Genomic DNA, 14,404 nt, shown 5'->3' with positions numbered 1-14,404 from the left:
ACAAAAGTTCAAAATCTGAAATAGCATATTCCTATATTACAGCCTTGATCTTCCCTCCCTTGTCCCTTTGCCACTCAATAAAGTGCTCAAAATATATCATAACCCTATTCCCAGCACAATAAACAATCTGGTATGGGTTGAGCTCAGGAAAAAATTATTCACCAGGGCATATTTTCTGTTTTATTACAGCCACATGAACTTGTGAACCAGACAACTACAGTTAAACCTGCCAACAGCAATGCTTGTGTGTATGGAAGGAAGCAGACACCCCCACATTATACATAAACCAAAAATGCAAACAGCCTGTGAGTCATCTCCGGCTTCTTTTTTATTAAGAGGAAATCCTACATAAAGGCTGTCATCTCAAATCAATATCCTTACGCAATAACTCCAAATGTCAGCGCAGCTAAATTAAAGCAGCGACTTGTATTTAGAGCTCAAAACGCATCTCCTTGATGTCCACCTGTGTGTGCGCCTGCTCATGACGAGGAGAGGCAGATACACAAACAGCTTATTAACAGCTAGGGAGTGTGTAAGAGACAAGGTGATGGTGATTATTATTGTTGTGCATGTTCTCAGGAAAGTTGGGAGGCAGCGGTGAAACGGTTCATTAGCTGCGTGAGGTTTCAGTCACTGAGAGTCAACAAGGCAACGTGACTTGTTTGCAAACCTGTTAGCAAGATGCCAAAATTCACCGCACACAAAGGCATAGAGCAGTAGTGAAGGGTTTAAAGTTTTCAGGCTTGCCAACAAATTGTTTAACAGATAAAAATGTTGCAATGCCTTCATTTTGAGCCTTTTTAGGCTGATTATTTTACCCCAAAACTTGTTGCCATAGAACCTGCATAATTCTATACAAATTGTTTCATTTATTAGCATTTATCAAATAACAACAAAGGACAAAGTTAATTGTCATGTTTAATCTTTAAAGGTCCCATATTATGCTCATTTTCAGGTTCATACTTGTATTTTGTGTTTCTACTAGAACATGTTTACATACTGTAATGTTCAAAAAAAACTTTATTTTCCTCATGCTGTCAGCCTGAATATGCATGTATTTACCCTCTGTCTGAAACGCTCCGTTTTAGCGCATTTTGACAGAATTGCAACAGAATTGCAACAGAATTGCGTTGCTAGGCAACAGCATGGGTCCATGTGTACTTCCTGTCAGCTGATGACATTCACATACACTGCAACCAGGAAATAAACTGGGACACATTTAGAATGTTTACATTTTAAATTGTGTCAAGGGTCTAAATATTGTATATTCGTGACATCACAAATGGGCAGAAATCCTGACAGCTTGTTTCAAATGCAGTTTCTGAATACGGGCTGTGTGTATTTCCCTGTGGATTGAGTGTTTTGATACTTTCACAGTATTTATATAGGACTTTAGCCTGCTTTATAATAAAAAAAAACATGAAAATCTCACTTTTTTATAATATGGGACCTTTAAGTAAAAGAATCGCCCACACCATCTAACGCCTCTAACGCCACCCAACTAAACGTCTGTTTCCAGGATAATTGAAATGATCACTTGCGTGTCTCACTCCAGCTCCAGAAAAAAATGAAAAACAATGCGTTTGATTATTGCCCGATCGGGCAAGTAAGTTGCTACATTTACGAGCCCAAAGTGGCATTTTACTTGCCCCAGGCAAGCGGGCAATCCTTCTTGTTGAGTCCTGGCAAAGGAAAATGCAGTATCTTCAGACAAAATGCTAAAATGCTTTGTTTAAGAAAATAAACCTATTTTGATTATTTACATCCCATAGTTCAAATTGATTAAATATATCTGTGGCACCAGTGTGTTCACTATCTTTATTGATGTTGAAATCAATAAAATAAGTCAATTTACAATTAACACATTGAATATGTGTGAACATGTGTGTGTAGTGTGTAGTTTAACCACACCAAATCACATAAATTCCACTAGAGTAGTGGCTACTGCTACTCTGCTAACATTCAACCAGTTGTTATCTTTAGCAGAAGTTTTAGCTAATTTGACTGAGCTGCTGCCTCAAATAGTTATGGGGAATAACAAAACTGAACTACCGAGCTGTCTGTTAATCAAAGTGGTTATCTGTTAATTACAAATAACAGCTAGGGAAAAATTAAAAACAGCCAATTTAGTTTTAGTTTACCCTTCTGCTTGGCTGTTTCTCTGTGTGATGGAAGGTTCAAGAGTTCACATAGTACCAAACCACTGCGGCTTAGTTTGGTTTTAGGCTTGGTTTTAGGTTTGGTTGTGCAAAGTTTAGATCTTTTTTTTCATAAATTACACATTTATATGGCATACTCGTTTTCATATGGCAAAGCAGCTGTCAAAAAGTCAGATACTGGTGTGAACTTTGACCAAATATATAGAGAGAATCTACGTTTTGGCTTTTGTAGGGCAGTACACAGCTCCGCACTATGAGGCAAGAGGGCATGAAGGGTGGCAGAGACTCTACAGAACAGTCCTCTGATCTAAATAATTCAAACATAACACACACAGTCCATCACCAGTGTGTTCAACCTGGCACAAAAGCCTGCTGGGAAATAGAAGGAGGAGAGTCCCATTTGGTTCAGGAGAATTTTGTTTCTAATCTGCCTGCCCCCTGATGTGGATCAAGCCTTTGGGCCTTTATATACACATAAACGAACACACACACGGACAGGCTCTAAAAGCTACTGCCGGGCTACAATTAGGCAAACCAGCTTCATTGCTATTCTGCTTGGTAGATGTAGCTGACGCCGACAAAAACACCATCAACCTTTGCTGCCCTCTCAGCCCACCCGGATCGCCTCCTCACAAAAAAGAAACATAGAGAAATAAAAACAAAACAGTGGAGTTGTCGCAGCCTCTTCTGTCACTGCCTACGCTCGCATGGAGGTGGGAGCTGAATTATCTACCTGACCTGACTCATGCAGAGCCAGATTCTTATGAAATCCCTTTCATGGATTACTGGGCTACGTGTAAACAAAACCGCCATCTCCTCGCATCAGCTCCCTCTCTCGCCTTTCGAATTCAATTACTCCAAAAAAAGCCCCAATGACCCCGAAACACACGTGTAAAGGAAAATTAGGTAGTCATTGGTCTGCATGTGAACAAAAAAGCTGTCTCTCCACATCGACTGTCTGTCTGCCTCTTTATTACCCAGCAGCCCAGTGTTCTTTATATTTTAAGGGCACTGCATTCATCTCTCCCCTGCTAATTGGCTGCTAATAAGAGACTTCTGGCCCACTGCCAGGTCTGTTTAAAAGGAGAACCACACAGCGAGACACACACACACTCATACAAAGATGGCACGGCGCACACATATACAAACATGTACACACATTAACACACATTACGTTATCTCACTCCACTGCGCACTTGTTTTAATTGCCCTCCTGACACTAAGTGTAATAAATTGCGGACCTTAAATTATGCATGGTGTTCCATAACTCCTGCACGGACGCTTTCACAGGGACAAAGTGGAGAGGAGATGCTGACCTGTTTGCTAAAGATGAAATATTCTCTCTCCAGTTTGTACATTCGGTGTCGAGGCTAGACAAGCGACTTGAGTTTTATCTACGCTGTAATGTTAATCTGCAGTAGAATAATTGCCCTTTCGGGAGGAATTGACTTTTCGGATGAGGATGTATCCAGAAAGAAATGTGCTGCAAGTGATGTTGTGCGTAGCTGTTCTGAATGTCGAGTGAGCACAGTTAAAGGGATAGTTCGGGTGTTTTGAAGTGGGGTTGTACTTATCCATAGTCAGTGTATTACCTACAGTAGATGACGGTCAGCACACCCCCAGTTTGGAGAAGCAGATAGGAGTTACCGCACGGAAGCAAAGCAATGTACTGCTGACGGGACCGGTAGCGAAAAACGTTTTAGCCACCTTAAAGAAATCAATATCACTTTAAGTGTACGCCATATTTAGAATATTTTCAGCTCTTTACCTTGCCATAAGTCAGCCCTTTCCAACGGGGGACTGAAGCCGCTGTATCCATCTATTCTCTCGCTAAACCCACCAGACTCCATTGGAAAAAACTGTAATTTTACCTTGCAGAATACGGGAGTTGCTGGACTACCGCTGTCTCAATCAGTTAGTTTGTTTGTGTTATTGTGTGACTTTGGTGAATCCAAACTAACCAAAGTTACACAATAAGAGAAACAAACTAACCGATCAAGGCAGCGGTAGACCAGCGACTCCCATATTCTGCGAGTTAAAATTACTATTTTTCTCAATGGAGTTTGGTGGCTTTGACGTGAGCATACCGTAGATAACGGCTTCAGTTCCCCGTCGGAAAGATAGACTGTATAGCTGTCTCACAGCAATGTAAACTGGTAAAAATATTCTAAATATAGCGTATATTTAAACTGATATTGATTTTTTTAGGTTGGCCTTTCTTTTAGGAGGCTAAAATAAGTTTTGCTACCGGCTCCGTCCACAGAAGTACGTTGCTTTGCTCCCGTGAAGTAACTCCTGTCTGCTTCTCCAAACTGGGGGCGTGCCGACCATCAACTGATGGATGGAAGTACCTCATACAACCCCACTTCCAAACACCTGAACTATCCCTTTAAAGTACACAGATTTAAGAACTTAAAAAAAGGCAATCTAAGGGTTTACACTGGTAATGTTTCCTGGAGTTTCTTAGGTTGACGTCAACTTCTAGCTGAATATGTATCTTCATAAATGTGGATATGATATCTGGCTGTTGCAACTTGTGACACTACTGTCTTCAGTGCTACTATAGTACGAGCAGGTGTGTGTGTGTGTGACACGTGTAATTAAAGCGATAGAAGAAGTGAAAAAGAGACAATGACTGTCAAAGCTAATAAAATAATGATGAATTAATTTGGTCCGGACAGATGAATGGTGCTCATAGTACATAAATGATAACTAATAGCCAGTGTTCATTATCTTAAAAATTTAAATTATTACCTCTGCTTTTTGTAATTAAAGCATTCACTTTATACGATCAATGTCAAATTCACTTAAGTGCTGGGAATTTAATTTTTGCTTGAATTATGCATGCCAGAGTATTGCGACAAAAGCCGCAGCGCTCTCCCCTAATGCACTTTGAAAGAGAAAGCACTGAGGCTAATCAGCCGTTCAGCTGGATCAATGTCTTTAGCTGACAGCTACTCAATAGCTAACATCCAAGTGTTTGTGATAAACTGTGCACACAGCAGCCAAAGACGGGAGTAACTCTTTAAAATAATTCACTTACATGTGTTTATGATGTGTGTGCCAGACAGTGTGTGTGTGTGTGTGTGTGTGTGTGTGTGTGTGCATAACGCTGTCAAATTAAAGCCTTGAGCAAACACTTAAATGTTGGATACATTTTGAGGGAACTACTGTGAAATAAGACAACATGCTGTCTTTTGCTGGTAATGTTGTTTTCCTAATCAGTGTAATTAATTGTTTTTGATTACAGAAAGCTTATTTTAAAGCTTGAAAATGTCACTGTCATCCATCAGGCGTGAAACATTAACTGAGTGTCTGCAGTGTCATCTGCCGAAGGTCTTGGAAGTTTAACATCAACAACGAACGCGCCGCATTATCTGTCTGCTTTATCTGTAATTAAATCTGATAACAAGTGCGTAGCTGTGATAATACAGCCAGTCAACACTTTAAAGAGCAAATAAAGCTGATATAAGTACTTGATTAAGATTTTGTTGGAGTGCAATATGAGATAAGGAAACAAGTTAAGTGGTTGCGTAATATTTCTATTTTAGTGTCATTTCTTCTGCTTTATCAGAAATTCATTTAGACTTTTGTGGCACTTATCAGCTCAGCTATGCAAAGCCCCTTACTGTACTGTACGTCTCCATTTATTCAACAGCAGCACCGCCGTATAGAACTTTTATTCAGCTGTATGCTGCAGTTTTGTTATTAACCGATGCTGCTTGGATAACGCAGACTGTGTTAAATGGCTTTGTGTCATTCAGTTTAATTACTGCACACGCCTATACGCAAGATTATTCATGATAATTTCAAGTCCCGGAGTTGTATGGCTTCTCCCCGAGTAATTAATTATTGGTCTTCTGAGGGGAGGTGAAAAGAGGAGCTGAGTCAGTAGATCACTCGCACAGATTCTTGACATTCCTATAATCTCTTCTCACTCAAACAATTAGCGACCTTTTTTTCTGGGGAGCGGGCTATGGTGGTCCTCTAAGAATACATGATGGAGATGTAAGGAGACAATGAACTCACTTAAAGGGATAGTTCGGGTGTTTGGAAGTGGGGTTGTATGAGGTACTTCCATCCATAGCCAGCGTTTTACAGTAGATGACTTGGAGAAGCAGACAGGAGTTACCGCACCAAAGCAAAGCAACGTACTGCTGTGGACGGGGCCGGCAGCAAAACGTATTTTTGCCACCTAAAAGAAAGGCCCACCTAAAAAAATCTATATCAGTTTAAAGGGACTGTTTGTAACTTTTTAAGCGTATAAATATACCGGGTCGGGACACATGCGCGCTCGCATATGCTCGCTCTTACGCGCTTGCCTTCACTAACACAGCGCGCTCGTTCTTGCTCTTTCGCTCCACCTCTGAACATGAACGCGCGCTCACTCCACACTGCAGAAGAGTTAGTTTAGCTCTGAGAATATCTAGTGAATGTACAGTGGACGTTTGTGCAGAAATAACTGCTGCAGCTCCTCCAGACCAACAGAGGTTTCCCGTGTCTTGTGAAGTGACGGGGCTCCGCAGAGAGAAACGTTATCGTCGCTGACCGGGTGCCGGTGTCTTCTTGCGGGCGCAGTCGGGAGGCGATAACGTTTCTCTTCCTGCTTCAGCCCCGGCACCGACCCGCTTTTGCTAAAGCTGGAAAAGCCAACACTAGGATCAGCAGTGATTCATGGAGAGACCTTTGTCTGGTCAGCTAACATTACTGCCAATCAACTGAAATATAGAGTGATATTGTGGTTTTATCTGACGTGTGTCGCCTCACTGTGTTGAGCGATGCTCGTTCATGTCTATTTAGAGCGAGCAAGCGCGAGCCCGATGCTGACTTTCATTGACTTAACGGCCACAGGTGTCGCTGTTAACAAGCAATTCTGAAAGTTACAAATAGTCCCTTTAAGTGTACGCTATATTTAGAATATGAAGTCGTTATCCATGCTCTCGCCAAAGCAACCAGACTCCATTGAAAAAAACAGTAATTAGTTTGTTTGTTTTATTGCGTGACTTTACAATAGCACAAACTAAGTCTGGTGGCTTTGGCGAGAGCATACAGTAGAAGGATAGAACGGCTTCAATTCCCCGTGGGAAAGGGCTGTTTGACGGCAAGGTAAACCTGCAAAAATGATTCTAAATATAGCGTACACTTAAAGTGAAATTGATTGTTTTAGGTGAACCTTTCTTTTAGGTGGCTAAAATATGTTTTGCCTGTCCACAGCAGTACATTGCTTTGCTTCCGTGCGGTAACTCCTGTCTGTTTCTCCAAACTGGGGGCGTGCAAACCATCATCTACTGTAGGCAATACACTGACTATGGAGAAGTACCTCATACAACCCCACTTCAAAACACCCAAACCATCCCTTTAACACGCAAAATAAATATTGTCTTTATGAAAATAACAGCCTGCAGCAAGTTTGCAGCAACGTTTCACACAAAAAGCATTATGTAAATCAGCTTTAGGACAAACTCCTGATGAACTGTAAGCTGGTTGCTTACTGTTGATGGAACATTTGCCCCTCGATGCAAACAGCTGCAAACCAGCCAACACTGTTTAATTCATGATTACATCTTCTCGCTTCACACTTTGTACCCTATTTGAGTTTCCTTCGCTGTAGATTATATTTTTGAGGTCGTAATCACAAGTTCTTCTTGGGCTATAATTTTGTGTACATAAAAATGTGTGTAATATGATTGCTCTACCAGCTGCATCTACAAGAGTCTGAGTACGAATCTCATTGCGAAACAAACCTCTCCACGTGTCACATGACATTTCTTTTGAGGTTTGAAGAACTGAATGTTCTGATTCTCCACCAACCTGTTGCTATGGGAAACTGCTGATGCTGTTGTTCAGTATGGTGCCAATGCAGCTATTTATAAAAAAGAAAATCATCTGAATGCATTTGCAACAGCAGGCTTCCTGCAGACACGACCATGTGAAGACTGATCCGCTCCCCTAAAGAGGAACTTCGCTACCACATAAACACGACTCAGACTGACCGGAAGCTGACTATTGCACGGTAAGAGACTAATGATGCAACTGAGCTGCCAAGTTTGTCATCGTGGCACAATGAGGGGTTTTGTGAAAGAAATAAGCCCGATTATCACCAGACTATTGAATTAACAGCTTTGAAAGTTGTTCCCTGATAATAAAAACAAGAAAACAAAACAAAAAGTGAACCAGTACATTGGATTAAAACCAAATCCCTCAGCGCTAAAGAGGCCAGCTTGTAGCATTACTAAATCCCCTTTGTTTAATGAATGTACGAATAAAACACAAGTGGTTCTTACCGGTGTTGGAGCCCGACAGGTTGTATCTGGAATTCGCCTTTTTGATGATGTTCTCGTGGATCTGGTGCCACTCACTCTCTGTGTTACACCTGAGAAAGAAAGGTGAGTGACAGGAAATACATATTTTGAATAGATTTTCTACTCATAGAGGCACATTTAGTATTTCACTTCGATACAGTAGAAGAACTCACAAGGACAGTTCACTAAAAGAATAGTCAAAATCAATACAGCAGATGCCGATGGTGGCTTGATTCACTGTAACATGAACCACACATTGGTTATATGAATCACAGGTAAAGTTATGGGTTTGACTGTGACTACAAACAGTTTGAACATTTAACTAGGGCAGGTCAAGTAAACAGATCCTTACAGTATTTACAAGGACGTCTTGTCTGGACCTTATTCTGAAAACATCCAGCTCAGAACTTTAATGCTAATCCATCTAAAACCTCAGTGGTTTTACTGCAGGTATAAAGAAAGTGGCTGTATTTTCTTCTGAGCTAAACGTGTTTGGCCAGTCAGTCTGATCCAGCTATAATTTAGGTCAAACTACTGTGTTGACTATAGCCTTTTCTGTCCCTCAGGGCACCGTGTAGACTAGGTTGGACCACAGAGTCCTCTCACTGTTGGCGAAAAACACACCAGGCCTCTGAAGCACAACAGGAAAAGGTGCAATTTTATTATGAAATGTCTTTATATAAACTGTTGTATTATTTAGTTAGATTACCAGCTAACAGGATTAATTACTTTGTAAAATAAAAAAGAGAATTCTAGCCCTGGGTTTCTGAAGACAAATCTGTCTTGCAAGATGTGTGGTTGGTATTTAGAATAAAAGCTATGATTTTAAAGACCAGTGACTCTTAAAGCAATAGTTCAACGTTTTTGGGATATACGCCTTTATACGCTTTCTTTCCGAAAGTGAGATAGGAAGCCACTTTCGTGTGTCTGTTAAATATTAAACTAGAGCCAGGAGACAGTTAGCTTAGCCACAACCTGTTGTTTTCACACTTCGGTTCCAGCATGAATTAAACAAACAAGATAGAAGTTTTAATTAGTGAGCTTTTTTGTTTTATAGATCACAGCAAATATATATTTTCTATTCATAATATATATTTTTATTACTGTTTAATATATGTGTATGTCAGGATGCTACTTAATTTTGTTGTTCTTTGTGCAATGAAAATAAAGGAATTCTATTCTATTTAGAGGTGCTGGTAGGTGGATTGTTTCAGCTTTTTTATTTTTGGCAAGTGTATTGCCCAAAATATTGAACTATTCCTTAAAGTATAGCATGGAAGAAAGGACTTTGTATTGAAATACTGGTTGTTTACAGTGACTTACGCATAAACCTTGAGCAGGTGGTCATCCTTTGAGTCAGCAGTGAGGAGATCAGCGATGCTGACGACAGCACAGCCAAACGGCCTCCTGTACTGTACGCTACACAGATTCTTCTTCTCCCCTGCTCCCATTCTCCCTGCACACACACACACAAACAAAGAATCATCCACAGTCATAACAGCGCTGCTATGAAAGCCCAAGAGATTTAAAAGACATGTAGTGCTCAGTAGAGTAAAGAAGCAGCATCGTAACTCCCACCTATTCTTATGATGTGCACAACGATGTAGACATCTTTTCTTAGATCACTGCTTCCCAAATCCTGAAAAAGAAAACAAGAAAACATACTTCAGCATCAGATTCAATCATTGTAAACAAGCTACAGAGGACTGACTTAGCTCTTATTTTTCAGGGTAATGGAGCGTGACTTTACTGAACATAGCTTTAAATTGCTCCCAATCAATCTTTGTAAACGCAAAAAGCCATGTTCGCTACTCACCACAAATAGCGTGCATTGTCTTTCTGTCTTCTCTGGCGACTTGGGCAACCCGCTCTTATTCAGCTTGACAAAGAACCTTTCACTGTACAAGAGGGAGGGAACACACATTGAGATGAATGGGGTCAGGAGTGACGGCTGGGTGTCATCATAAACAACTGCATCCAAGCCGCTGCTAACGGGAACAGAATAAAGATTAGAAACAGTGTCAAAAATGTCAAGCACTGAACGGATGGGCACTGGAGGAAACGCTTCAAAGTTAAAGCTTCAAACCAAAGCTGACTGAAACAGAATATGAGGCCGGAGAAAGACAGGCAGAGAAGGATCAGAGACAGAGGGATAGACGGAGAGAAAAAAAAGATATACAACCCTTGAATTACTCAACCAAATCCCCAACACAGAATGTCTGGAACATATCCGACAAAAAGTACATCAACACGTGGCTCCTCCTGCACGGCCTGCAAAAATATGCAGTGTGTTGTTGCACGTCGTGGATTCTTTCTGACAAGATCTAGCTCAGATACTGGACTGTCAGCAAAAAATAGTGATGGGTTACAGCAAAATATGTGCAACCTCAGTTTCATAACTGCCAAGCTGGTTGTCAAAAGCCTTCTAGTTGTGACAGGGCTAGACTGAGACCATGATGAGCAAGGTGAATGCAGAGAGGAAAGGACACAATGTAACCTGCTAAGTGCTTGTAAATGTCAGAGATACCATACTGTACATGTAAATTAAAGTATGAAATATACAGAAACAGAAATTGTATGAGTAACACATGTAACTGCTTGGTTGCTGATGCATTGTTTTGTACATTACATAAGGAACAGTTTAGTAACTAATGAGTTGTTTGGTCTGAGATTATTTAGCATAACTGCTATGCTAATGCTAGTGCATGATAGCAAGTAGACAGCCACGCTAACAACATCATAAAATGACACTACAGCAAAAGTGTTGAGCTAATAATTGTGATGCTGTAATTAGGCACATTGGTGCTTTGAGCTAAATGCTAATGTCAGCATGCTAACATGCTGATGTTTAGTATGCTGACCATTTTAGTGTAGCGTGATAGAATGCTAACATTTGCTAATTAGCACTAAAACTAAACACAAAGTTCAACTGAGGATGATGGGAATGTCATTGTTTTTACAGGTATTTGGTCAAAAAAAAGTCCTAATTGAGCTAAAAGGAAAGTTATTTCAATTTATCCTGAGGGTCTGTACCATAGACCTATACTGTATATAAAGATGGACGACATGACAGCTCCCTAAAAGCGAGGCAAAAACATCTCAATTGCCCCCTGGTGGCTGGCTGCAGTATATGTCATAAATCCTGACCCCCTCCATGTTAGAGAATGAGACATGGGCCAAACTAAAAAGTCAAAGTACACGTCAAATACATTTTTCCCAAAGATGGTTTCTATAATTTTAGGTAGTTTTTATCACGCTGATGTATGTTTAAGTGTTAATTTTTCTGATAAGTTTGGTTTTAATTAGTTATTTGATGCTGTAAAAACTGTGTGAGACATCATGATTGACAGCTGTGATTCTCTAATCACTGACAAGCTGTGGCCGTACTCGGTTCACGACTGACTACGGCGGGTGTGTGGGCAGGACCTCGATACTGCGGCTCCAGGCTACTGCGATCCCTTCTGCGCAGACTCTGGCTCCAAATGACGTCAAATCTCAAGATGGCAGCTATTTTGCTGCGATATTTTGGCTTCGCTTTTGTACAATGGGAGGAAGTGGAGATGCGTCATCCATCTATATAAACAGTCTATGGTCTGTACTATCCAGTAGTTGTTGAGACATTTCACTCAAGACAACAAAAGTCAACCCTCTGGAGGCGCTAGAAGAAAAGTCAGGGGATCACCACAGTCATTAGGACTCATCATCTGGTGACCCTGAATGTCTGTACAAAATGTGATGTCAATCTACCCAATAGTTGTTGAGATATTTCAGTCTGGACCAGAGTGGCAGAGCAACCAACTGACAGACAGACCAACATTGCCATCCCTTGAGCTATGATGCTAGCTACGGCTAAAAATAAAACTCAGAGCAGCCACACTGAGACAATTGGAAAAGTAAATCTGGCTTTCTGTCTAAACAACACTGAATCATACTTTGGATAGTTCGCACATCGTCTGCAGTGCAACTTCAGCATGTGAAATCCAAGAGCTTCACAGAGCAGAATGAACTGACTCGAAATAACAACTCTGGCCTCACATGCCCCGCGCCCCGCCTTCGTGCGAGCGGGAAATTAAGTGCATGTCGGGCAAAGACAGAAAAGGACGGACACAGATCGCCTTTTCATTCTCTTTGTACTTCGTCCTCTCTCTGTCTATCTCGCACACACGCTCAAAGAGAGGCGGCGGAGGCATCCTGCTGGGCCCCGTCTCATCCTGGCTGGCGAGCTGAGGGCTAATCCAGTTAGGTGACTTTCACAGTCCACCGATAAGCAGAGAGAAAACCTTGTAATGCACCAGCGCATGACAATGAGCCAAGTCTCTGGCACGGTTAGCAGGCGCGCGCTACAGTAGGCCCATTCACACAAGAGCAGAGTTTACCCCAACAGATCCTATATAACTTCACTTCATGCTGCATACGGCTACAATGGATTAGGATGTTTTATAATAGCCTGAGCTATTAAAAGCTCTTATTACAACAGCTTAAAAAGTTGTCTCCTCCATGATGTAAATAAGAGGCTGCTTCTTGCACTGTTACTCAGTGTTTTTGTGTATGTAGGGCAGTGGGCGCCCATGTTTGAATTAATTAAAGTCCTGATAATTAATTATACAAATGCTTATGATTTTTCATACATGTATTCCTTCAGTAAAGTTTTTCCGTATTGGAATGAACCAGTTGAGAGCCAATTTGATTTAGATGCGGTTGTTCCCTCATTAGCTGCTCTCTGTAACTTTCCACGCCATTTATCCAGCCATATGGAGACGGATTCCTATGCATTAGACATGAGACTCCAAGCACGTTTTTTCCCGAGCCCTAATTAGCGCTCCATTGTCGAAACCCCAACTGCCAATTAACAGCCACTCCTGCAAACACAGACACACACATGCACGAGTCTCTTACGTGCCCTCCCCTGCCGCCGACTCTTCTCCCTCACAGCTGCAGCGTGTTGATCACCCGAGCTAAGAGGACCAGTGTCCCCCGGCGGGACCTTATCTCCCTCTATCACCGCTCGAATTAACATAACATGAATGGCCGATTTCCCTCCCCTCTGGGTCCACACGGCGCTCGACTGTTCCCTCTCCTGATATCGATGATTGCATTAGGAGCTGTGCGCTCGCCTGACGAGGGAGCGGAGGAGGGGGGATGGGATTGTGAGCGACTGGCGTGTAAAGTACTGGCTAAATTAACTGCCACTGTTGCTTCCCTCCCCCCTAGCTGGGAAACCTAAATCTACCCCAAGAGAGGCCACGTGGACAGAAAATGACTAGACAAGTCAGCCAGGTGAACAGGTAGAGAACACACAAGGCCAGACCTACCAACGACATCTATCCCTTTGTCAAAAACACACACTGGGCCTCTGCTGTTCACATAAAATGAACAGAAAACACACGTCCACTCATCCACGGGTGACCTTGCTAGAAGTGCGAGTATGTATTGAGAGAACAGAGTAAAGCAGTATGAAGGGCGTGTGTTTGATCTGGAATAGCACCAACACTTACAGAAAGAGCAACAGGATCATGTGTGAGCATGGTACAGTATGCCACAGTGTGTGTCCTGCTGGAAAGCCAGACAAGGAGCCTGTATTTGAACACAAAGGAGCTACCATGGTGCACAAGGGGCTGCTGGTGTTGGCATGGTGCTGAGACAACGGGTCGGACCCCCATCTGGTCTGTGACACACACAGAAACCAGCACAGAGGGAAGTGTCCAAATGGCTCCATGCCAGGCATCTTGCGTAAATGGGGTGTGTGTGTGTGTGTGTCTCTGTTTATGTGTGTGACCAGACAGTGAGAGATAACGTTGGCCGACTGCCATTGCGAGATTTTCCTCGAAGACAGAACCGCTAAGGCACAATGGTTAAGGCCTGTCTTCCTTTATCCCCCAAAACTGACAGAAAAATGGTAATTAGGCGATTTAGGAGACAAGATAAACTGAGAAAAATAGAGCT

The 14,404-nt window shown here is 41.9% G+C and overlaps 1 protein-coding gene across 10 annotated transcripts in view; it reads right to left on the bottom strand.

Annotated features, from left to right (window-relative positions):
• dock4b (dedicator of cytokinesis 4b) overlaps window positions 1-14,404 on the bottom strand; it is a 142,450-nt gene that overhangs the window by 69,388 nt on the left and 58,658 nt on the right. For all 10 annotated transcript variants that reach the window (XM_037761280.1, XM_037761281.1, XM_037761288.1 and 7 more), the window contains exons 9-12: window positions 10,278-10,359; window positions 10,040-10,100; window positions 9,785-9,917; window positions 8,444-8,532 (exon numbers count right to left, since the gene is read on the bottom strand). In XM_037761280.1, the coding sequence (XP_037617208.1) occupies window positions 8,444-8,532; window positions 9,785-9,917; window positions 10,040-10,100; window positions 10,278-10,359 (365 nt within the window). The remainder of the gene's footprint in view (window positions 1-8,443; window positions 8,533-9,784; window positions 9,918-10,039; window positions 10,101-10,277; window positions 10,360-14,404) is intronic.

The sequence above is a fragment of the Sebastes umbrosus genome, chromosome 23 (assembly GCF_015220745.1).
Source record: "Sebastes umbrosus isolate fSebUmb1 chromosome 23, fSebUmb1.pri, whole genome shotgun sequence".
In the NCBI taxonomy this organism is placed as follows: Eukaryota; Metazoa; Chordata; class Actinopteri; order Perciformes; family Sebastidae; genus Sebastes; species Sebastes umbrosus.
Note: the sequence above shows the minus strand (reverse complement) of the source record. Positions and strands in the feature narration are given on the sequence as shown.